This window comes from Chrysemys picta, chromosome 17, assembly GCF_011386835.1.
Source record: "Chrysemys picta bellii isolate R12L10 chromosome 17, ASM1138683v2, whole genome shotgun sequence".
Classification (NCBI taxonomy): Eukaryota; Metazoa; Chordata; order Testudines; family Emydidae; genus Chrysemys; species Chrysemys picta.
Genome location: NC_088807.1, coordinates 14,261,825 through 14,284,901, shown reverse-complemented (window position 1 = coordinate 14,284,901; position 23,077 = coordinate 14,261,825). Strand labels below are relative to the sequence as shown.

Below are 23,077 nucleotides of genomic sequence, written 5' to 3'. Positions count from 1 at the left end.
CCTGGTCCTCCACTTGTTTAATCACACTGATTTCAGCTCCTCACCTGCTCACAGGTCACTTCTGGATGTTCTTTCTCAACTGCCTTTTGTTCTTCCTTCCCTGGAAGTGGGGGGTGACTTGAGAAGGAACCAGGATAGTGGGAAGGGACATGGTGCGGGTCTCTCAGCAGGGACAGCAGACTCCTCTGCAACCCAGAATGGGGAGCAGGGGCAGTCAGGGCAGAGCCTGCAGAAGTGGCTAGAGCTGGGTGTGGAGGATGGGGTAGGTGGAGACTAAGCAGGTGGGGAAGCCAGTGTAGTCCCACGTTCAGTGTTTTTTGGGGGTGAAATTCACCCTTGTGCAGAGTGTCCAGCATCAGGCCAGACCCCATTTATGTCCCCTTAACACCAGAGGTTGAATTTCCCCCTGGGGGAGCTGGGTCCTTCTCACCAGAGACTAGAGACCAGGATGGAGGCAAAAGATTCAGACTCATCCAATATCCCAGGCCCCCCAGTCACCCAGTGACCTTTCACCCTGACCCAAATGTGCCTTTAGCCGGGGGGCTGTATCAGTCCCCAGGCAGTGAGATGGGATGGGAGCTGTTTCCTCAGTGATATGTTCAGACTCAAACAAGCAAACCAGGCCCCTTCGGTTCTCAATCTTGCAGCCCTAAATAGAGACGCTGTGGCCGGAGCACGGAAAGGGGGCGGCACAAGGCAGGAAATGGGGAGCGATGATGATTATCAGACCCAAGGAGGAGACAGAGGAGGTCAGAGAGAGGCTGCAGCATCTCTGCTGCCTGAGCCCTGCAGACCCCAGGGCCTGGAAGCAGAGAAAGGTGCTGGCTGGAGCATCCAACGCGGGGGAGCAGACGGGGGCAGATCGGAGCAGAGAGAGAGAGACCAGAGCTTCCCTTCTGCTGAAGTCAGACAGAGTAGAGGGGACAGGTGGGAGCAGGGAGCAACTGTGGATTGTACCCTCCGGACCCCATCAGAAACAGAAGCTGCTCGGCTGTTTCCATCCTGATCGGCTCCCACCACCGCCCTGATGATCCTGTCTCTGTGCCTCTTGCTTCCCAGTGAGTATGTGGGAATCCTGTGCTAATTCGCAGCAGGCTGGGGGGAAACAGAATCAAGAGCAGCCCTTGGCCGAGGCTATTGGCAAATCCTCTTCAGTGGGTGAGAAATGGGAACCAGTGTAAACACTGAGTGTGACAGTTACTGGGCCAGTTCCCCAGCTGGTGTAAATCAGTGTAGCTCCACTGGAGTCAATGCCGGTTTACACCAGCTGAGGATCTGGCCCTCTAGAGAGCTGAAGGAAAAGTTGGTCCCAGCTCAGCCAAGGTCTGTGTGTGAGCGAGGAACCTGCCATGCCCCAGATCTAACGTCCTGCCTGGTTTGCTTCTTCACCAAAACACAAATCAGGAATTTTTTCCTATTAAAGGAAGTTTTTGTCCCTAAAGAGGGACCTCAGAAAAGGGGGGGATTTTATCTCCAGCACTAACCACATGTCACCTTTCTGTTCCCAGCGCTGAGTCCCAGCAACCAGGAGATTTGCTCAGCTCCAGGTGAGTCCGTCTGTCTGTCTGTCCCCAATCTACCCATGGCATTTACCCCTCCCCCCTTGGGCCGCTCCCTGTTCACTGTGGTGCCAGCAGAAATGGCACGGGAAGGAAGACGGGGCTGTCTGGGATCTGACCAGGGTGCAGATCTCTTGGGCGACCCCTCCCTGTCCTACTACCTCTCAGCTCTGCTCTGACCCGAGGCCAGTGTGAGATGCAGGTCAGAGAGTCACATCCACAGCCCGTCTCATCCCCGGGGCACTGGCCCTGGGAAGCAGAGAACGCAACGGCTCTGACTTCAAGGGATTTAGCTTCCCATGGCACCAGCTCCCAACCCTTTCCGGGCGCAGGTCTCTGCCCTGGAACTCATCCCCCACATGGACTCAGCCTGCGCCTCATCCTTAAATGTCAGCAGCACCGTTAATAGTCAGCCCTGGGCGGGCAGGTGGCGCTCGAGAGGGTACGGCAAGAAGGGACCATTATATAATCCAGGCTGAGCTCCTGTATGAGCCAGGCCAGGGAGCTGCACCCAGCGACCCCTGTGTCCAACCCAACACGGGCTGGTGGAGCTGTTTCTTTGCTGGCTGCCTGGGCAAGGCAGGAGCAGGGGGCTCTGCGGGGGTGGGGAAGGTGTTGGGCAGATATTGACCTACCCAGAGACAGCAGCAGTTATCCTGCGAGTTCAGAGCTGGGTCCCATCGCCCTAGTGATTCCCAGGAAAGGGGGATCCGTTCCCTGCCACTTCTCCAGGACACTCCCTTAGCCTGGGCCTGGAACTGCTCCCGGTGCCTCCTGTGCCAGCTGGGGATTGGGGGTGGGAGGGGCACAAGGACAAGGAGGATGTTAGAGTTGACATCAGAGGGGCTAGGGACTGGACACGGCTCCTTGACTGTCAGTTGGTGAGTTCCATGGGGTAGGAAGTGACCTTCACTGCATGGGCTGGCAGAGCAGACTGAGGTGTTGGCCATTCCCTGCCTAGACAGCCCCTAATGGCCAGGGGCTGGCCACACTGAGGGGTCACTTCTCTCCCAGCCGTACTGCTCCAGATGGGTCAGTGGAGTGCCAGCACCAGGGCCTCTTATTCTAGGAGAGTGCGCAGCACTAGACAATGTGAACCAAGCCCAGATGAGCCTCCAGGCTCGTTCATAACCCAAATGATCCCAGGGAATAAAGCTTCCGGTCACCAGAGAGAGATTGTCCCCCAGTCTGCCCAGCTGTCTGTAATCAGAGCCTCCATCTGAGATGTGTCACAGACCCACCCACCATTTACCTCCTGGCCCATCAACAGTGCTGGGTGCCAGCAATGCCCCACTGACAGTTGTGACCCATTCGCCTTTCCAGGCACTCTCCCTGCCCCCACCCTCCACCTGAGCCAGACGTCTGCCCGGCCAGGGGACTCCGTGCAGCTCCAGTGCTCAGTGTTGTCCCAGCTCCTGGCCACCCGCGTCATCTTCTGCAAGGACAGGGAGGAGGTTTCATCCCAGAGGGGCTTGGAGAAGAAGGCCATCTACGACTATGACCATGTGGTGCCTGGAGTCAGTTCTGGGAATTACACCTGTGGGTACGAGATCAAGGACAGTGAGAACCGGGTGACCAAATCCCAGCTCAGCCCTGCCCAGCGCCTCAGCCTCACTGGTAAGGCATGTGTGTGTGTGTTCCTATGTTTTTCTGTGTGTGTGTGTGTGTGTCCATATCCTATCTCTGCCCTGCCCAGCAACTCAGCATCACACGAAATGGAGGGGAGGGGGGATGAATGGCAGAGCGAGAACAACAATTCAGTAAGAAACTCCTGAAAATCCAAATGCTGAAATTCATCAAAATCTGAAACGAAAAATTTCTAACAAAACATCTTTGTTCAAAATTTGACACAGGGAACCCCACCCCCAATTTTCACCCATCTCAGCTCAGACGGCCCAACCCTGACAGGTAGGGGATATCATAGAAATGTCAGGCGGGAAGGGACCTCAAGATTCCATCAAGTCCAGCCTCCCTTGCACTGAGGCAGAACCAAATAAACCTGGACCATCCCTGATAGGAGTTTGTCCAACCTGTTTTATAAACCTCCAATGACAGGGATTCCACAACCTGCCTTGGAAGCCTATTCCAGGGCTTCGCTAGCCCTATAGAATCATAGAATCGTAGGACCAGAAGGGACCTTGAGAGATCATCTAGTCCCATGGCCTGCACTCATGGCAGGACTAAGTATTATCTAGACCATTCCTGACAGGTGTTTCTCTAACCTGCTTTTAAAAAATCTCCAATGATGGAGATTCCACAACCTGTAGTTAGAAAGCTTTTCCTACTATCTGACCTAATACTCCCTTGCTGCAGTTTAAGCCCCTTACTGCTTATCCTACCTTCAGTGGCACTGAGAACAATTGATCCCCATCTTCTATAACTGGAATTAGCATATTTGGAGACTGTTATCAGGTTCCCCTTCAGGCTTCTTTTCTCAAGACTAAACATGCCCAGTGTTTTTAACCTTTCCTCCTAGGTCAGGTTTTCTAAACCTTTCATCATTTTTGTTGCTCTCCTCTGGACTCTCCAATATGTCCACAACTTTCCTGAAGTGTCACAACCAGAACTGGACCCTGTACTACAGCTGAGGCCTCATCAGTGCTGAGCAGAGCGGAACAATGACCTTCCGTGTCTTACATACAATGTTAGCCCTTTTCACAACTATCTTGTACTGCTCACTCAGCTTCAGTTTGTGAGTCACTCTTACCTCAGGCCCCTTTCAGCAGCACATCCACCAGCCAGTTGTTGCCCATGGTGTAGCTGAGCTAATGCAGCATATGGGCCTGGAATGGGGGCATGCTCTGCTCTGATCTCTTATGTATTTATTGCCTAGGTGATGACTCCAGCAGCGGCAGTGTCGGGGGTTCCTCCCCACAAGGTAAATGAATCTGAATCATTTCTTTATCCTGGGGATTCTATTGAAGGAAAGATGGGTCCTGGGCTGGGCAACCCCCAGTCTGAGTGTAATCGCGGTGACGATGGATGTAGAGCTAAACACACAACCACAGAACAGGGTGACAGGCTCATCCAATGCGGCGCATTCTCCCTGCAGCTCTCCCGGGCATTCACCAGCATTGCTGAGCTGGGAAACATCTTTGCAGGCAGGAAAATGGCTCTGTCAATGGGGGAATCCCAAACCCTTCTGATGGGCAAGTTTCATCTGGAGTTCACTGATTCCCTCTGCTAAATCCGCAGTCAGTGAATTATTTCCTCCCTCTGCACTCACTGTATTTGGTGTTGTTCTGGCAGGAGGCACCAGACGCATCATCACACCTGGGCTCACAAGTTCTGTCTCTCCAGGTAATTAGTTATTTATGCTCTGTGCTCCACAAACAGCATGTGGGCAAACCCCTCTTTCAGAAATCTCAGCCCTGCACCAGTGCCTGGTTCCCAGGCAGCAACCACGTCCCAGGAACTGACTTTTGCAGGACCCCAACCTGGCTGTTTGCCTCAGCTCCCCACAAAGCATTTGTATCAGCAAACCAACCCACCCTATCCTGAGGACACAGCTGGTGCCAAGGCCTCGTGCTGCCCTCTGCCCAGGGCGGGGTCGACCCCGTGGTGAACTGTCATCTACACTGGAGAGGGGCGATAGGGCCTGGGTTGCTGCGTCTGTCACTGGCTCTTGTGCGGCCGTTGCACAGAATCCTGGTGCAGCCTGAGCAAATTGGGGCAAGAATGACCCTGTGCTGGGGGAAAGGAGGAGGCTCCCCAACAACCTCCCATCAGGGGAACGTGCTCCCCTGCAGCATGATCTCCCCTGTTAGACCCAGGCCTCTGGGAGCGCACACCGGGGACCCCATTCCAGAGCTGCTGCTCTGTGTCTAGTGCTAGCACTGCAGTCCCACATGATTTGCATACGGCCCTCACCATGTCCCTTTCCATGTTGCAGGGCCAGACATGTTGTCCATCATCATCTGGGCCACTCGCTGCACCCTGGTTTTGCTCCTCCTGGTGTCTGCACCCGTCATCACCTTCATGTTGGAGAAACGGAGCCTGCAGGGCTAGAGGAGACTCGTGGGGGGAGCGTCAGCATTTTGCAGGGGGAGGTAATGGGGAATCGCCATTGATCAACTGTGAGCAGGAGGGAGGGTGAGGAGGGGGCTGGGGAGATACCAGTGACCAGTTCTGAGTGAGAGTTAGGGAGACACCATTGGTCAGTGCTGCAGAATAGGCCCCTGTGGTAACAGTTTTTGCCCAGGTAACTCTTCCAGCCCCCTTCAGTCCCTCTCCCTTCCCCCATCAGGGATGTTGTCAGTCACTGACTAGGGTTGCCAACTTTCTATTGGCTGAAAACCAGACCCCCTGCCCACTGCTTCCCCCAAGGCCCTGCCCCTTCTCTGCTTCTTCCCAGGCCCCGCCCTTTGCTTGCTCCTCTCCCACCTCCCCAAATCACTCTCTGCTCTCCCCCCCACATTTCTCATCTCTGCATCGTCTCCTGCCCCGTGCCCCGCTGGGCTCCCTCTGCTCCAGGGCTGGGCTGGGAGCTGCTGCAGCCTGAGGCAGGGCCTGCCTGCAGGTAAGAGGCAGCCCCAGCTAAGTAGAAACTGGCATGGGTTAATGACCTGGTGCCTCGCCCCCTCTTCCAGTAACTGGACCTTCAGGGTCCGGTCAGTACACCTGACTGGACACTGCTAGGTCTCCTTTTTGACCAGACATTCCAGACAAAAACTGGGCACTTGGCATTGGCAACCCCCTGCCCTGCATCCTACAGACCTCTGCTCACTCCCAGCTAGGCCAGGGCCACACCGACCTCTGTCAGATTGTTGCCAGCACAGAGTGCCCGAGGCAAAGCAACAGCGGGTCCGTTGCCCGGTGTGCTTCGCGTCAATAAACACACCAGGTGGAGAAGCAAACAAAATTTATTTGGGATCCCAAAGCGGTGCAAGGAGACAGGCACGTCTCAGATCAAGCACATTAACAGAAACAGTTTTTCTTCTTTTATACATTTTGCAGTTAAGCCTCACCCCCCCCCTTTCCCCTCTAGCCCGCCCTTTCTCCCCCCCTTTCCTCCCTCTACCCCTCCCGTCCCTGGTAATAGTTAAGTCATTCTTGGCAGCTATAAGCCTAGCTTGTTAGTAACTTCTTTAAACCGTTATCTTGTCCTTTTTCCCTTCAGCCAGAAACATGCAGGCCTCATTATTACTGCTTGAGCAGGGGGTTGCACACAGATAACTGGTTGCTTACATATTCCAATTGCACCTGGCTGTTGAGGTTGATTAGAGTTTAAACATGGGAGGATAGAGTTTGGTTCACTTAGGCCTAGTGCAGGAAGGCTTCATTGACACTTTGTGGCCTTTCACCCTCCCGAGTTACCTAGGGTGATGCCTAGTGACGTCAACAACTCCCTCCTTTGAGAATACTCAACAAGCTTTTGGCTGAGTTTTCTCATATTCTGTGGACAAGATATGATTAAGTGCTATGAAGCTGGGGTTTTCAATGAGAGGGTATGCCGGGATTTTTGAGGAACGGGGGGGCACAAAGCTTACGGAGGAGCATCTTAAAACAAGCAATCAGGAGGAGGGTGACCAGGCACAGTACCACACCGGTGAGGAGGAGACGCACAAGGCCACCGCCCAGTCCTCCTAGGTTGGGCAACCAACTTCAAAGGGAATCGAAAACTGTGGGTTTCCTTTCCTGGGCCTTCCACTGCTTGAAAGCCTGTTTGGCCGACAGGACGTGCTTGTTAATGTCCTGTGAGTTTTCCGGGACCTAAGTACAACATTCATTCCCAATAAAGGCACACACCCCGCCCTGGGAGGCTAAAACATAATTTAAGGCCTGTCTGTTTTTCAGGGACAGCAACCGGAGCTGGTATAGCTCTGAGTTAAGGCTCTTCTCTATGGCCAAGGTTTCATTGGCGAATGTGGTGAGAAACACAGAGAGCCTGCGATAAAATTGGGTTAGTCGTCCCACCCCATGGGATGGGAGGAGGATTATACCCAACCTGTCTCCTTCCTTAATGGGCTCTGAGGTGGCATACAAAGATTTACGCTGCCTGGGGCAGCCAGGGGTTGTCCCTTAATGCATACTGGGATTTAATGGTACAGTTTTGTCACAAGGGGGTACCCGAGGTATTTCTTCCCCTACTGAACCATCCCCAACAGATATCTGACCAATTTTGGGGGACCACTCTCCAGGGTAACCCTGCTGCGTGGTGCGGGATTTGGGAGCATACCCAGCAGTTAGAGAGGTTAAACTCTTGGGCAAAGCAAACCTTCAAGGACTTATATGTGTTTGTTTCCAAGTTAGTAGGGATCCCTTTCCAACCCACATGTGCCTAGGGGGAAACAGGAGGTAACGAAAGGAGTGTCCCTATGGCAAAGAGTACCACTGTGACAGACCCTGGACCTGAACTCATGCTGGGCAGGTGACCCTAGGGCCTAACAATTACAATTCCCCAAATACCCACAAAATATCAATTACCAATAGTAGGCAGATTAAAAACAAAAGGACCAGGCCACCAGGTTAGGCCGGCCCTGTGAGAGTAAACACAACCAACGCTTAGAGTTTTCACGGGGAGTGCGCTGCGACTGTCCAAAGAGACCACAGGGCATTCCCAGCAGGCCTTATTGTCTTTTGAATAACAGTTTAAGTCTCAGGTCGTCGCTGGTAGTCTTTTTCCGTAGGCTGGACGGTCCACCGTTCAGGAGCGGGCACTGCCTTCAGACGGGAGTGATTGAATCCAGTTCTTGTGTCCCTTGACCTTTGCTGCTGTGTGGGAGACCAGCAGGATGGTGTGGGGTCCCTTCCACTTCTCTTGGAGAGGCTTGTCCTTCCAGGTCCAAATGAGAACGGAATCGCCTGGCTGCAAGGAATGGACAGGGGCATCCAGAGGGAGAGGCTGCAAATCTCTGGTATACCTGTGGAGAGAACAGAGAACAGCAGACAGACAGCACATGTACTGAGATAAAAAGCCACACCCCATTTCCCACTCCCCTGCCAGAACCGGTGTACCGTTCATAGGCCATGCCCTTCCAAACATAATCTCGAAGGGACTGAGCCCTAACCTGCACTTTGGGAGAGAGCGCATGTGGAGCAAAACAAGGGGTAAGGCATCAGGCCATCCGCTGAATCGATCCACCAAGATGAAAAGGTATTTGAATCCTTGGGTCAGGGGGAACTCAGTAAAGTCTATTTGCCAAACCAGCCCCAGGCCTGGGGTAGGTTCCAGAGTGGCTGGTGGCACTGACACTCCTGGTCGAGGGTTGTTCTTTTGGCAGACTAGACATTCAGCCTGTACCTGGGAGGCCAGGGGTCTAAGAGCCTCCCTGCCAGTGTATAATTCTTTGTTTCTTCACCAGGGTCAGTTCTTAATGTCTTTTGTAGTCAGGAATTCCTGGACTTTGTGGTTTCAATGAAGCAAGTGTTCCTTCTTCTCTTTTCCTGAAACAGTGTGGTTCAGCATCATACAGAGGAGAGGTTACTAGCACATCACCCTGTCTTTAAATAGGCTTATCATCAGTTGGAGAGTCCTCCCGAGGTGGAGGGGTCTTTTTACAGTGAGAAGCCTGGGTTCAGGTGGGCAGTCCTTGGTACTTCACAGCAGTGTTGGTGGTTAACAGGACTTGGAAAGGGCCTTTCCAGTGTGGAGCCAAAGCAGTTTTTCGTTGATGGACCTTACGTAGACTCAGTCTCCTTGTTTCAATGAATGGCAGGGCTGCTAGGGTCTTTGGGTAGCACTTCTTTTATCTGTGAGAAAAGAAACCTAACACATTTCATTAATGCCTGACAGTGTTTTGCAGATCTCATAGTTGCTTGGGCACATTCAGGCCCCCCCTTTTCTTGGCTGTCGGCCAAGTCTTAGCTCTGGGCAGTGTCCTTGGATGGGCCAGCATCTAATCTTTGGACTGAGCTTGCTAGCTATATTTTTTTCCCTCAGTTAACTCGTTCTGTTCTTTTTCCTTCTCTCCTTCTTGGCTTCTTTTAACTTAGAAAGGAAACTTCCACTCTTCACTCATACACCTTTTCCCAACAATGAACACATACACGTTGCCATTATCCAGCAAAATAACTTCTATACAGAGCTTTGGAGCAACAAACCAGGACGAGCACACCCACTTTTGAGGAGTCCAACAAAGTTCAGGAGGCTTACAGTGGCTTTAAGGCAAGGGATGAGACCCACAGCAGCAATTAACAAGTCATCCACATATTGCAGGAGGAGGACCCTGTCCTCATTGTCCTGCTCCTCCAAGTCTCTGGCCAGGGCCTGGCCGAAAAGGGTGTGGGAATTTTTAAATCCCTGGGCCAACACTGTCCAGCAAAGCTGCTTTTTAACCCTCCTTTTGTCTTCCCACTTGCTCCACTCTGGGGCTTGCATGTCTGAGGGCTCAATTGCAAGGGTCATTATCCAGGCATTCTCTGCAGGTAAGGTGAGGTTTATTTCATCTTGGGTGAAATGCAGGGTGGCTCCTAAGCAACAAAGCAGGTCCCGTCCCAGTAGAGGTGTTGGACAATCGGGGAGGAAAACCAGTTTGTGAGATAGAGTTCTGTTTCCCAAAGCACATTCCGCTGGGGCATATACTGGGCACTTGGTTCCTTTCCCTGTGGCACCCACCACAGTGAGGGACTCTGACACAGGCAGCTGCAGAGGTTGGTTTACGGCTGTTCGTGCAGCTCCAGAGTCTATTAAAAAGTCTATGTCCGAATCTCCCACCCTCATGTTTACTCGGGGTTCCAGGGGCAGGATAGTCCGTCTCCCCTGACACTCCTATTCTTGATCCTCCGCTGCCATCATAGGGGTACCTTCCCTTTCGGGGCACTCATTTTTCCAATGTCCCTCCTTCCGGCATCTGGCACACTGGTTGCGACCCAGACACCTTTCCTGTGAGCCAGGGCGCCCACGTCCTCTCATTCCCTGGCCCCTTCCACCTTCCTGGAATTTTCCCCTGCCACCAGCCTGTACTGCTGCGACCATCATTTTCGCTTGCCTCTTTTCCTTTTCTTTAGACACAACCTGATTACGCTCCATCTCAGACAGCAGGGTCCGCATAAGGACATTACAATCATCCCAGTCAGGCTTACAGCTAGCCAGGCACCCTTCAAAGACTGAGATAAACTTGCTTGGGTTCGTAGAGAATTCCCCTGCCTGTGCCTTAAAGGCTGCTAGGTCCACTGGGTTAAAAGGCACATGGGTGTAAACCTGCATAGTAGTGGCCTGATTCCTATCTGAGCCATGTCTGGACACCACGGTCTCAGTGATCAACGGATAAAATTCCACTGAGGGGGCAATCTCTGGGAGCTGAGACACCTTGTCTTTATATTGTGGGGGTGTGATAGCCGAAGGGGACACCGGACCTGCCATTACAGCTGTGGGGGGGTTCTGGGGATTAACAGTAGCTACTACCGAACCTGTCGGAGTCAAATCACACTTTTGCAAAATATCTAACCTATCTCTTAGCAACATAAACAACTGTACATACAAATGTTCATTCCATTTACCCGTTTGCTGACAAAACAGAAGTAATTGAAGGATCGTGTTATAATTAAGTGATCCTTTCGGTGGCCACCTTTCCTGGTCCTCTAGCTGATATTGAGGCCAGTCTACTGTACAGAACCTTTTCAGTTTACTTTTAACCAACGGATCCGATCCAAACACTTTCCAGTTCACCAGAATGCATTCCAAGGGTGTACACCTTACCCTGCCTGCCATACTCTGTCCCTGCCCCATAGGGAGACACTGGGCGTCCCCAGGTCATAACAGGTAGACACTGGGCGTCCCCAGGTCAAGACAGATAAAGTCCCCACTGGACTGTTCCTACCTTATCCAAGGGTCCGGTTCTGCACCGTCGCCCTATCCATGGGACCGGTTCCCCACCGTCGCCCGCAGCTGCTTCTCCACTACTCAAGCGCGTTGCACCGTTGTGCCCTCCGGGGTCGACCAAACCACGTCTCCACCGAGGCCCCCGGTAAAGTCACCGGTGCGCGCTGGGCGTCGGTCGTTGCCGCAATCTGTCGACCTCCGAGAGGGGTCCGGGCAAGGCTAAATTTTAGCCTCGAGCCCCACGTTGGGCGCCAAAACTGTTGCCAGCACAGAGTGCCCGAGGCAAAGCAACAGCGGGTCCGTTGCCCGGTGTGCTTCGCGTCAATAAACACACCAGGTGGAGAAGCAAACAAAATTTATTTGGGATCCCAAAGCGGTGCAAGGAGACAGGCACGTCTCAGATCAAGCACATTAACAGAAACAGTTTTTCTTCTTTTATACATTTTGCAGTTAAGCCTCACCCCCCCCCTTTCCCCTCTAGCCCGCCCTTTCTCCCCCCCTTTCCTCCCTCTACCCCTCCCGTCCCTGGTAATAGTTAAGTCATTCTTGGCAGCTATAAGCCTAGCTTGTTAGTAACTTCTTTAAACCGTTATCTTGTCCTTTTTCCCTTCAGCCAGAAACATGCAGGCCTCATTATTACTGCTTGAGCAGGGGGTTGCACACAGATAACTGGTTGCTTACATATTCCAATTGCACCTGGCTGTTGAGGTTGATTAGAGTTTAAACATGGGAGGATAGAGTTTGGTTCACTTAGGCCTAGTGCAGGAAGGCTTCATTGACACTTTGTGGCCTTTCACCCTCCCGAGTTACCTAGGGTGATGCCTAGTGACGTCAACAAGATCTTAGCCCTGTCCCAGCCAGACAGCCCAGCCCAGCTCCTTCCTTCTCTATAAATAATCCCTCTTGCAGAGGGGCTGTAAATTTAGAGGAGGTGGATAAGCTAACGGTTAAGGTACCAAGGTAACGCTTGAAGAGGATTGAGGTTCAATTCCCAGCTCTGTTACAGAATCCTTGGGCCTGTTGGGGTCCACTAGGCATAGCTACCAGGTTACTCAAGAGAGTGGAAGGCCAGTAGTGCCGAGGAAGCTCTCTTGCTCTGGGCCTACGTGACCACAGAACTCCATCTTGTGAACTCTCACCTACTTCCATGCTAATTGCTTTGATGCTGAAGCAGAATATGTAATGGTCAGCTTTTCTAGCAGACAACTGCACTAGCAAACATAGGGGGAGGAAAAGGCCTGCTTTGTCTTAGCTTGCAAGCCTACTACGTAGAGTCTACAAGGTCAAAGATAAGCATGGGAACTTTTCTAACTGTAACTGCTTAAGGAGGGAGGGGTAAGGGGGAAAAGCCAGACAAAGCTTACACAGAAACAGTTTGGAGTATAAAAGGTAAAATTTGTTTGTATTTGTTGCGCTTGATTTGAGACATACTGGTCTCCTAGTGCCTTTTCAGAGCTCTGAATAAACTTGGCTTGCTTTCTCCCCTCGGTGTCTTTATTGGTGCCAAGCACACCGGGCAACGAATCACTGTTGTCTCCTCGGGTCCTTTGGGCTGGCAACAGTTTTGGTGTCCCTGGGTGGGCTCGAGGCTGAAATTTAGCCTTGCCCGGATCCCTCCTGGCGGCCGACGGATTACAGCGACGACCGATGCCCAGCGCGCACCGGTGACTTCATCGGGGGCCTCGGCGGAGATGTGGTTTGGTTGACCCCGGAGGGCACAACGGTGCAACGCACACAGACAGTGGAGAAGCAGCTGCGGGCGATGGTGGGGAACCGGTCCCGTGGATAGGGCGATGGTGCAGAACCGGACCCTTGGATAAGGTAGGAACAGTCCAGTGGGGACTTTATCTGTTTTGACCTGGGGATGCCCAGAGTCTCCCTGTTTTGACCTGGGGACGCCCAGGGTATCCCTAAAATATGGGGCAGGGACAGAGTACAGCCGGCAGGGTACAGTGCACACTCTTAGAATGCATTCTGGTGAACTGGAAAGTGTTTGGATCAGACCAGTTTATTAAAAGTAAATTGAAAAGGTTCTGTACAGTTGATTGGCCTCAGTACCAGGTGGAGTGCCAAGAAAGGTGGCCACCAGAAGGATCACTTAATTACAACACGATCCTTCAGTTGCTTTTGTTTTGTCAGAGAACAGGTAAATGGAATGAACATCTTTATGCGTATACATTTATGGTATTAAGAAATAGGACTGATATTTTGCTCAAGTGCCATTTGACTCCAACATACTTGGTAGTATTTGCTGCTAAACCCCAGAACCTTCCCACTATTGTAATGCCAGAATCGGTGTCCCCTTCGACTCCTCCACCCCCACAGACTTCAGAGAGTACCCCCCCGGTGGGATTGTATCCGTTGATTACTGAGAGTGTGGTAGCCCATCCAAGAACACAGGAACGGGCAGCCCAGATAGTGTCTGTATATTCACATGTACCTTTTAATCCAGTCCACCTAGCTGCATTTAAGGTAGAAGCAGGGGAATTCTCAACGAATCCAAGCAAGTTCATTTCTATCTTTGAAGGGTGTCTAGCTAGCCATAAGCCTGACTGGGATGATTGTTTCAGAGTAACAGCCGTGTTAGTCTGTATCCGCAAAAAGAAGAACAGGAGTACTTGTGGCACCTTAGAGACTAACAAATTTATTAGAGCATAAGCTTTCGTGGACTACAGCCCACTTCTTCGGATGCATATAGAATGGAACATATATTGAGGAGATATATATACACACATACAGAGAGCATAAACAGGTGGGAGTTGTCTTACCAACTCTGAGAGGCCAATCAATTAAGGGAAAAAAACCTTTTGAAGTGATAATCAAGCTAGGCCAGTACAGACATTCTGTTTATGCTCTCTGTATGTGTGTATATATATCTCCTCAATATATGTTCCATTCTATATGCATCCGAAGAAGTGGGCTGTAGTCCACGAAAGCTTATGCTCTAATAAATTTGTTAGTCTCTAAGGTGCCACAAGTACTCCTGTTCTTCTTTTTGGGATGATTGTAATATACTTATGAGAACCTTGTTGTCTGAAGTGGAGCGGAATCAGGTCATAGCCAAAGCCAGGGAGGAGGCACAAAAAAGGTATAACGAGGATAGGGAAGGCAAGCCCTTGCCAGACATCGCTGTCCCCCTAGGGGACCCCCGGTGGAATACGAATGAGGAGGGGGATTTGAGGCTGCTTAACTCCTATAAGGAACTGCTTATGCATGGTCTCCGACACTCAGCTGTCAGACATAACAATTGGGCAAAGCCTTATGAACTAATCCAGGACTCGAAAGAAAGTCCAGTGGCTTTCCTGCAGCGTATTCGGGATACCATCAGGCAAACTACTAGTGCAAACCCAGATGATCATACAACTGAGGCAATTATAAAGGGTATCTTCACCAGCCGTGCGGCCCCTGATATGAAAAGGAAATTGCAGAAAAAAGGAGGATTTAATGGGAATGTCTATGGCTCAGATTTTGGAGACTGCAAACAGGGCTTATAGCCTTAGAGAGGGAGAGAAGGAGAAGAGGCAAGTAAAAATGATGGTAGCAGCGGTGCAGGCCGGCGGCAAAGAAAGGCCACAGAAAGGTGGAAGGGGCCGGGGAATGAGAGGCCGTAGATGTGGGCGCCCTGGTCCCCAGGAAAGGCGCCTGGGTCGCAACCAGTGTGCCATATGCTGAAAGGAGGAACACTGGAAAAATGAATGCCCTGAAAGGGAAGGTACCCCTATGATGGCAGCGGAGGATCGAGATTAGGGGTGTCAGGGGAGACGGACCATCCTACCCCTGGAACCCCAAGTAAAAATGCGGGTCGGAGATGCGGACATAGATTTTTTAATAGACTCTGGAGCTGCATGAACCGCTGTAAACCAACCCCTGCAGCTGCCTGTGGCAGGTTCCCTCACTGTGGTGGGTGCCACAGGGAAAGGAACCAAGTGCCCAGTATATGCCCCAGCGGAATGTGCTTTGGGAAACAGAACTGTATCACACAAGCTGGTTTACTTCCCTGATTGTCCAACACCACTACTAGGACGGGACCTGCTTTGTTGCTTAGGTGCCACCCTGCATTTCACTCAAGATGATATAACCCTTACCTTACCCCCTGAGAATGCTTGGATAATGACCCTTGAAGTCGAACCCTCAGCTATGCAAGCCCCAGAGTGGAGTGAGTGGGAGAAGCAGGTTTTTCCTCTAGTCTGGGCATCAGGGGTCCCAGGAAAAGCAAACCGTCAAACCCCTGTGCATATTCAGCTCCTCCCAGGAAAAAGCCCAGTGCGGATCAAACAGTATCCAATTAAAAGGGAAGCCAGAGAGGGACTACAAGAGACTATAGATCGGTTCCTAGAGTGCGGTGTACTACGAGAATGCCAGTCAGCTTGGAACACCCCCATTCTGCCCATACAAAAGCCCAATGGCACGTATCAGTTGGTACAGGACCTCAGGGCAGTTAATGAGCGGGTTAAGACTCTGCACCACCTGGTTCCAAATCTGTATACATTGTTGGCCTCTATAGGGGGGCAATATACCCATTTCTCAGTCCTAGATTTAAAAGATGCTTTCTTCACGATTCCAGTTGACACCCAGTCTCAGGAGATATTCTCCTTCGAATGGGACGACAAATGAAGGGTTAAAAAGCAGCTTTGCTGGACAGTATTGGCCCAAGGATTTAAAAATTCTCCCACTCTTTTCGGCCAGGCTTTGGACAGAGACTTGGAGGAGTGGGATAATTCAGACAGAGCCCTCCTGCTGCAATACGTAGATGATTTGCTGATTGCTGATGTGGGTCTAATTCCTTGTCTCAAAGCCACTGTGAGCCTCCTAAACTTTATTGGAATGTGAGGATACAGGGTATCTCAAAGCAAAGCCCAAATTGCTCTTTCAGAGGTTCAATATCTGGGATTTCACATCAGGCAGGGAGAGAGACAGCTCTCAAATGAAAGAAAGGATGCTATCTGCCAAGTTCCCATCCCCAGCAACCCTAAACACCTCAGAGCATTTCTGGGCATGGCAGGCTTTTGCAGAATATGGATTCCAGAGTTTGGACTGTGGGCTAAACCTCTGTATGAATGTGTTAAGGGAGCGGAACATGAACCCTTTCACTGGTCCCCAGAAGCAGACGGCATTTAAAATCTTGAAAAGGAAGTTGATGGAAGCCCCAGCCCTGGGTCTGCTGGATCTATCTAAGCCATTCCAACTGTATGTGCATGAACGGAAAGGGGTAGCTTTGGGAATGCTTACCCAGCTATTAGGTGCCTGGAAATGACCGTGGCATACTTCTCTGAACAACTGGATCAAGTTTCAAAGGGATGGCCAGCCTGTTTGAGGGCGGTCGCAGCTACTGCTCTAGTGCTTCGGGAAGCTGAAAAACTGACACTGGGAGGAACTGTGCAAGTGTATGTTCCCCATATGGTCCAAGCCTTGCTGGACAGTAAGGGTGGTCTTTGGCTCACACAGGCTCGGGTTGCTCGGTACCAGGCGAAGCTGTTAGAGAATCCTGAAGTCACCCTGCAAATCTGTCCCTCCCTTAATCCAGCTACCCTGCTACCAGAGACAGAAAAGCAGGAACATGACTGACTAGAAATCATAGATGTTCAGTATTCTAGCCGCCCAGATTTAAAAGATTAACCACTCCCAAATGCTGACTTGGAATGATATACAGATGGAAGTAGTACTGTTGTGGATGGGCAAAGGAGAGCTGGTTATGCGGTTGTGTCTCTTCATGATACCTTGGAAGCTGAGAGTTTACCGTCGGGAACATCTGCCCAGCTTGCTGAACTAGTGGCCCTAGGTCGTGCACTCGAGCTGGCAAAAGACAAACGGGTCAATATCTTTACTGATTCAAAGTATGCTTTTGGGGTATTGCATGCTCACGCTGGTCTGTGGAAGCAAAGGGGAATGCTAACAGCCCAAGGCTCTCCGGTCAAGTATGGGTCTCAAATTCTCTGGCTTTTAGAAGCGGTACAACTCCCCTCAGCAGTAGCAGTGGTACATTGCAAAGCCCATCAAAGGGAAGATCAAGATGTAACCAAGGGCAATGCCAGAGCAGACAGGGAAGCCAAGCGAGCTGCTAACCTGAAATCACCACCTGAGGAGAATGCACAAATGCATACCCTCATCCCATCAGTGGGTGAGCTTGCAGCCCCTCAGTACTCCCAAGAGGACAGAAACCTGGCTGACAGTCTCAGTCTCCAGGAAAGGAGGGATGGCTTTATTCCACAGAGGGAAAAATCCTCCTGCCCAAGGGCCTAATCCGACCAGTGTTGCAAAAACTGCATCAAACCACACACACAGGCAGAGAGGCTCTTACCCAGCTTATGAATAAATATTTTCTAACCTCTGGACTTAAACCCCTAGTATCACAGGTACAAGCTGAATGTTTAATCTGCCAAAAGAACAACCCTCGACCAGGAGTAGCAGTGCCACCAGCCACCCTGGAACCTACGCCAGGCCCAGGATTGGTGTGGCAAATAGACTTTACTGAGTTTCCCAGGACCCAAGGGTACAGGTACCTTCTCGTCTTAGTGGATTGATTCAGCGGATGGCCTGAAGCCTTCCCATGTCGCAACAACACTGCCAAAACAGTGGCTCTTAAGTTTGTCAAGGAAATCATTCCTCGCTTCAGCCTCCCCCAGTGGATGGAATCTGATAACGGAACACACTTCACATCTCAAGTTGTTCAAAAAATATCAAGTGCTCTGCAAATCCCCTGGAAACTCCACACACCCTGGCGACCACAAGCCAGTGGAGTAGTGGAACGCACAAATCAGACACTCAAGCGACACCTCTCAAAGGTCTGTCAGGAGGCCTCTCTTAAGTGGCCTGATGCTTTGCCCCCTGTGTTACTTCGCATTCGTGCTTTCCCTAAGGGCAGGATAGGGCTTAGTCCCTTCGAGATTATGTTTGGAAGAGCATGGCCTATGAATGGTACCCCAGTTCTGGCAGGGGAGTGGGAAGTGGGGTGTGCTTTCTTGTCTCAGTACAAGTGCTCTCTGTCTGTTGTTCTTTCCTTTCTTCACAGGTACACCCAGGGCCGGCTTTAGGCCGATTCAGCCGATTTGGCTGAATTGGGCCCCGCGCCAAGAGGGCCCCGCGCTGCAGCTATCAACCCCGCCCCGCCCCCAGCTCACTTCCCCGGCCCCTCCTCCCCTCCCCTGAACGCCCCGCCTCCTCCCCTGCTTCCCGCGAATCAGAGATTCGCGGGAAGTCTGAGACGAAGCAGGGGCGGGCCAGCAGCACGAGGTAAGCTGGGGTGGGGGCGGGAGAAGGGCTCCGGGGAGGCGCGCCCATCCCGCAGGCCCCAGCGGCTCTGGCCCGGCTTGGCTCCAGCCCGGCCCAGTCCCCGCGGCTCGGGGCCCCCCGTTCCCCCCGCGGCGCCGCTCGTCTCGGGTCCCCCTCTCCCAGCGCAGCTTCCGCGGCGCGGCTGGGATCCCCCCATCCCCGGCCCCCCGGTGGCGCGGCTCGGGCCCCCCCCACCCCCGGCGCGGCTTCCACGGCGCGGCTGGGACCCCCGGCGCGGCCCCCGCGGCGCGGCTCGGATCCCCCCAGCACCCCGCGGCGCGGCACGGCTCGGGTCCCCCCCCCGGCGCGGCTTCCGCGGCGCGGCGCGGCTCGGGCCCCCCCCACCCCCGGCGCGGCTTCCACGGCGCGGCTGGGACCCCCGGCGCGGCCCCCGCGGCGCGGCTCGGGTCCCCCCAGCACCCCGCGGCGCGGCGCGGCTCGGGTCCCCCCCCCGGCGCGGCGTGGCTCGGGTCCCCCCCCCGGCGCGGCTTCCGCGGCGCGGCGTGGCTCGGGTCCCCCCCCCCCCCGGCGCGGCTTCCGCGGCGCGGCTGGGATCCCCCCCACCCCCGGCGCGGCTTCCGTGGCGCGGCTGGGATTCCCCCCAGCGCGGCTCCTGCGGCGCGGCTCGGGTCCCCCCGTCCCCGGCCCCCCGGCAGCACGGCGCAGCTCGGGTCCCCCCGGCGGCGCAGCGCGGCTCGGGCCCCCCACCCCACCCCTGGCGCGGCTTCTGCGGCGCGGCTGGGATCCTCCCCCCCCACCCCCGGCGCGGCTTCTGCGGCGCGGCTGGGATCCCCCCCCCTCACCCCCGGCCCCGGCCCCCCCGCGGCGCGGCTCGGGTCCCCCCGGCGGCGCGGCTCGGGTCCTGGGGGCGGGGCTTGCAGCAAGCCCCGCCCCCAGGAATCGGGCCCCGCTCTTGGTAAAGCCGGTCCTGGGTACACCAAAGATTCACAGCCTCTTCTGCTGGGGAGGAAAAGACCTGCTTTGTCTTAGCTTGCAAGCCTACTACGTAGAGTCTACAAGGTCAAAGATAAGCATGGGAACTTTTCTAACTGTAACTGCTTAAGGAGGGAGGGGTAAGAGGGAAAAGCCAGACAAAGCTTACACAGAAACAGTTTGGAGTATAAAAGGTAAAATTTGTTTGTATTTGTTGCGCTTGATTTGAGACATGCTGGTCTCCTAGTGCCTTTTCAGAGCTCTGAAAAACTTGGCTTGCTTTCTCCCCTCAGTGTCTTTATTGGTGCCAAGCACACCGGGCAAAGAACCACTATTGTCTCCTTGGGCCCTTTGGGCTGGCAACAGGCCTGTGACTTCCTCTCCTCGGACCTCAGCTCCCCATCTGTGAAATGGGGACAATAATTCTGCCTTGCCTCAGGGGAGAATTTTCAAAGCCCCTCAGGGATTTAGGAGCACAAATGCATGACTGTGCTCTGTGCCCACTGCCTTGTGTTTGCAAGGCCCTCAGGTGCTTTTGAAAATTCTCCCCTAGACTGTGAACTCTTCCAGCCGGGAACTGTCTCTCACTAAGGGTTTGTCTGCACAAGCAAATCGACCAGCAGAACTATACTCTAAATAATCACTGCAGTGATCTCGGGATAAGCCCCTGTGGGGACACCCTTATTCTGGAATTAGAGAGCCTTGGTCAGGGTTAATTTACACCATTTTCACCTTGAGGTAAACTGGAAAAAGCCCCTTATACACTGGAGTACGAGTGTCCCCACAGGGAGTTATCCCTCGATAGCTGTAGTGGTTTAGCTAGGCCAGCATAGTTGCTGGTCAATTTCCCCATGCAGAAGCATTAGTGTCTGTGCAGCACCCAGTGGAAAGGGGCCCTGACCTTGACGGGGGTCTCCAGGGGCTGCTATAATGTATATAGTCACAGTAAATTGCAAAAGGGGGCTCGGTGGACAGGAGCTAAGGAACGAGGTCTCTGTTTCTGATTTGATATTCTGTCCTGTGCATAAATTGTAAAGTCAGTGGCTTGACCACACTCTGGTTCCGTATGAAATGTATTCAGGAGCCCAAATAACCAATATCAGTCAGGTTTATTGCTCTAAGCCAACAGTAATATAGTGTGGGGAGAAGGTTCAGTAAAATACCAGTCTGTGGGAAGCCTCTTGTGCAGCGTTGTTACATTCCCCTTACACAAAAGGTGTGTTCCCCAAGCTACACCCCTAATGCCATCTTTTTATACCCTACCTGTTTACAGGTACAAGGTACTGTGTATGGCCTCTGACACTAGATTTAACCAATCAGCTTTCTACCTTCTTTTTCTGGTACTATGGTGTACCCCTTATTTATTTTTTCTAAACACATGGTACCAAAGAGCATAATGGAACCTCCTAGGTCTGTACTAGGCTGGAATAATCATATGTCTTGTCCTCTTCCTTTGACATTCCAGTACAGACCTGTAAGAGTAACTCCCTACCTGTTGCTTTGATAAAACACTAACATATACTGGTCCTGACAGTTTTCCTATTTATAAGCCAGATCTTACTTCAGGAAATGCAAGATGTGATAGGATACTTAGAACAAGTGAACAGGACTATAAAAAAAGGTGTAGGCCAACTTAGACTATATTATTGCTCTAATATTTGTGCTTAGTAATATTATTTATGCTTAATGCATACTAATGTATATTTATCTATAGAGATACATATAGATATAGATATAGTGAGGATCATACATATTGTTAATATGAGAGATATAGATGTTAGCATATATTGGTCAACAGTACCCTACTGGGATATTCTTCTGTCTCCAGTGGATGCTTGGGATTCAGATATTAGACTGTGAGCTCTTTGGAGCAGTGGCTGTCATTTGCTCTGTTTGTACAGCGCCCAGTGCAATGGGGCTCTGACCCAGTTGGTCTCTAGGTGCTACCACAATAGAAATGTTAAATCAGAGAGTGCAGAGTGTCTGAGTGAAAGGTCCCATCTCCTGTTAATTATTTGGGCTTCACTTGTTAGTTTAATTGGAGTTTATTTCCTGATCAGTGTAAAGTTCCCATCAGAGGAGTCACAGGACGATAGGCCAGAGAACAGTGACTGGGGCTAATCTGTGGGTGGATGTGGGAGCGTTTGCTATCACTGGAAGGGCACATGTCCCCTTGGATGTCTCACATCTATACAGGGTCTTCAGCGATACGCACTTGGCTGCATTTCACACCTGGAATTGTCAATGGTGCTGCCAGGGTTCCACTGTGGAGTTATTAGACAATGTGCAGTTCTTAAAGTAGTGGAACAGAGATAAGAAAAAAGCCCTGGCAATATTTCATCTCTGACCCCTGCAAGCTTGTCCTGGTGAAGGCACCTTCCCATCCACTAGATGACACTGTGCACCAATCCCAGTGGAAAACTCCATCTTACCTGAGTTGGTCCAATAAAACATCTCCTGCCTTCTCTCTTTATTTTTTCTAGTCACATATTAATCATGCCATCTACTGACCAAAGCTATAATTGCAACTGTGCACATTTGTCACAGTTTTTGTCTCTACACTCCTGCTGTCTGGTTCTGCTCCTTCAGTTCTAACCCCTCTGACATGCCCCATTCAGTGGGGAATCTCATGACAGCCTCAGCTAAAAACAGAGAGCCATGGTTGCAACCCTCCAATCTCAGCCAGAAATGAAATGGGATATGGGGCCTTTACAATAGAGGGGACTCAGGCTCTTATCCAGTCCTAAACTGGGGGAACTGGCTGACCTAGTGGGGTATGCAATAAGACACAAACTGTACAATCAATACACCAAACAATCAGAGGTTATCAAATACAATCACTACACCAAATATCAGGGTTGGAAGAGACCTCAGGAGGTCATCTAGTCCAACCCCCTGCTCAAAGCAGGACCAAGCCCCAGACAGATTTTTGCCCCAGATCCCTAAATGGCCCCCTCAAGGATTAGAGCTCACAACTTTAGGTTTAGGAGGCTAATGCTCAAACCACTGAGCTATCCCTCCCCTCAAAGAGAATTTGGCGATGATGGGGATTGAACCCAGGGCCTCATACATGCAACGCATACACTCTACTACTGAGCTACATCCCCAGCTGGGCTAAAGATGATAACCCAAGTATATGCATCATCCTTTCCATTGTCAAAACACAAATGTCTTTAACACAACCCTAGCTCATAACTACAGCTGCACCCTAATCCAAACAGATTCCAGCCCCCGCTTATATTTTGCTTCCATTCTCAAAGGTGTCACTTTCATGCACTGACAAGACATAAGACTTCCCATTGCAGAGGGTGGGAGGAGGGATCTTGGGGCTAACGCTCAAGGCTTGGTGCATTACTGGGTTTCATTCCCAGCTGTGGCACTGATTCACCTTGTGAACTTTGATCAGTTCCCCTCCTGTCTGGGTGCCCAAATTTGCACATCTAAAGCCAGGGCAAATTACATCTGTGCGCTTCATACTGGTGTTAATAACCAGAGCAAATCTGAAAGCAGACATGGAAATGAAAACAAACCATTGTGTGAGCAGAGCCAATGT

At 51.9% G+C, this 23,077-nt stretch overlaps 1 protein-coding gene and 1 long non-coding RNA gene across 2 annotated transcripts; one reads left to right on the top strand and one right to left on the bottom strand.

Moving 5' to 3' along the window:
- The first annotated feature begins 713 nt into the window (after positions 1-713).
- Positions 714-5,580, top strand: LOC135976411 (uncharacterized). The gene is made up of 4 exons (XM_065571849.1): positions 714-927; positions 2,883-3,176; positions 4,393-4,437; positions 5,452-5,580. The coding sequence occupies exons 1-4, from the start codon at positions 714-716 to the stop codon at positions 5,565-5,567; spliced, it is 669 nt and encodes a 222-aa protein (XP_065427921.1). The 3' UTR covers positions 5,568-5,580.
- A 2,426-nt stretch (positions 5,581-8,006) lies between these two features.
- On the bottom strand, positions 8,007-12,154 carry LOC135976333 (uncharacterized). Its single transcript, XR_010593488.1, has 2 exons — positions 11,321-12,154; positions 8,007-8,422 (listed from the first exon to the last, which is right to left on the bottom strand). It is a non-coding gene; the product is annotated as an uncharacterized LOC135976333 (long non-coding RNA).
- Between the last annotated feature and the right edge of the window lie 10,923 nt (positions 12,155-23,077).

What these genes read in the sequence shown, in the direction of transcription:
- LOC135976411 (XM_065571849.1), top strand. Translation starts at nt 714, where the DNA reads ATGATGATTATCAGACCCAAGGAGGAGACAGAGGAGGTCAGAGAGAGG. An exon ending in AGACAGAGTAGAGGGGACAG is followed by an intron (nt 928 to 2,882) that starts GTGGGAGCAGGG and finishes TCGCCTTTCCAG; the next exon opens with GCACTCTCCCTGCCCCCACC. An exon ending in CGGGGGTTCCTCCCCACAAG is followed by an intron (nt 4,438 to 5,451) that starts GTAAATGAATCT and finishes TCCATGTTGCAG; the next exon opens with GGCCAGACATGTTGTCCATC.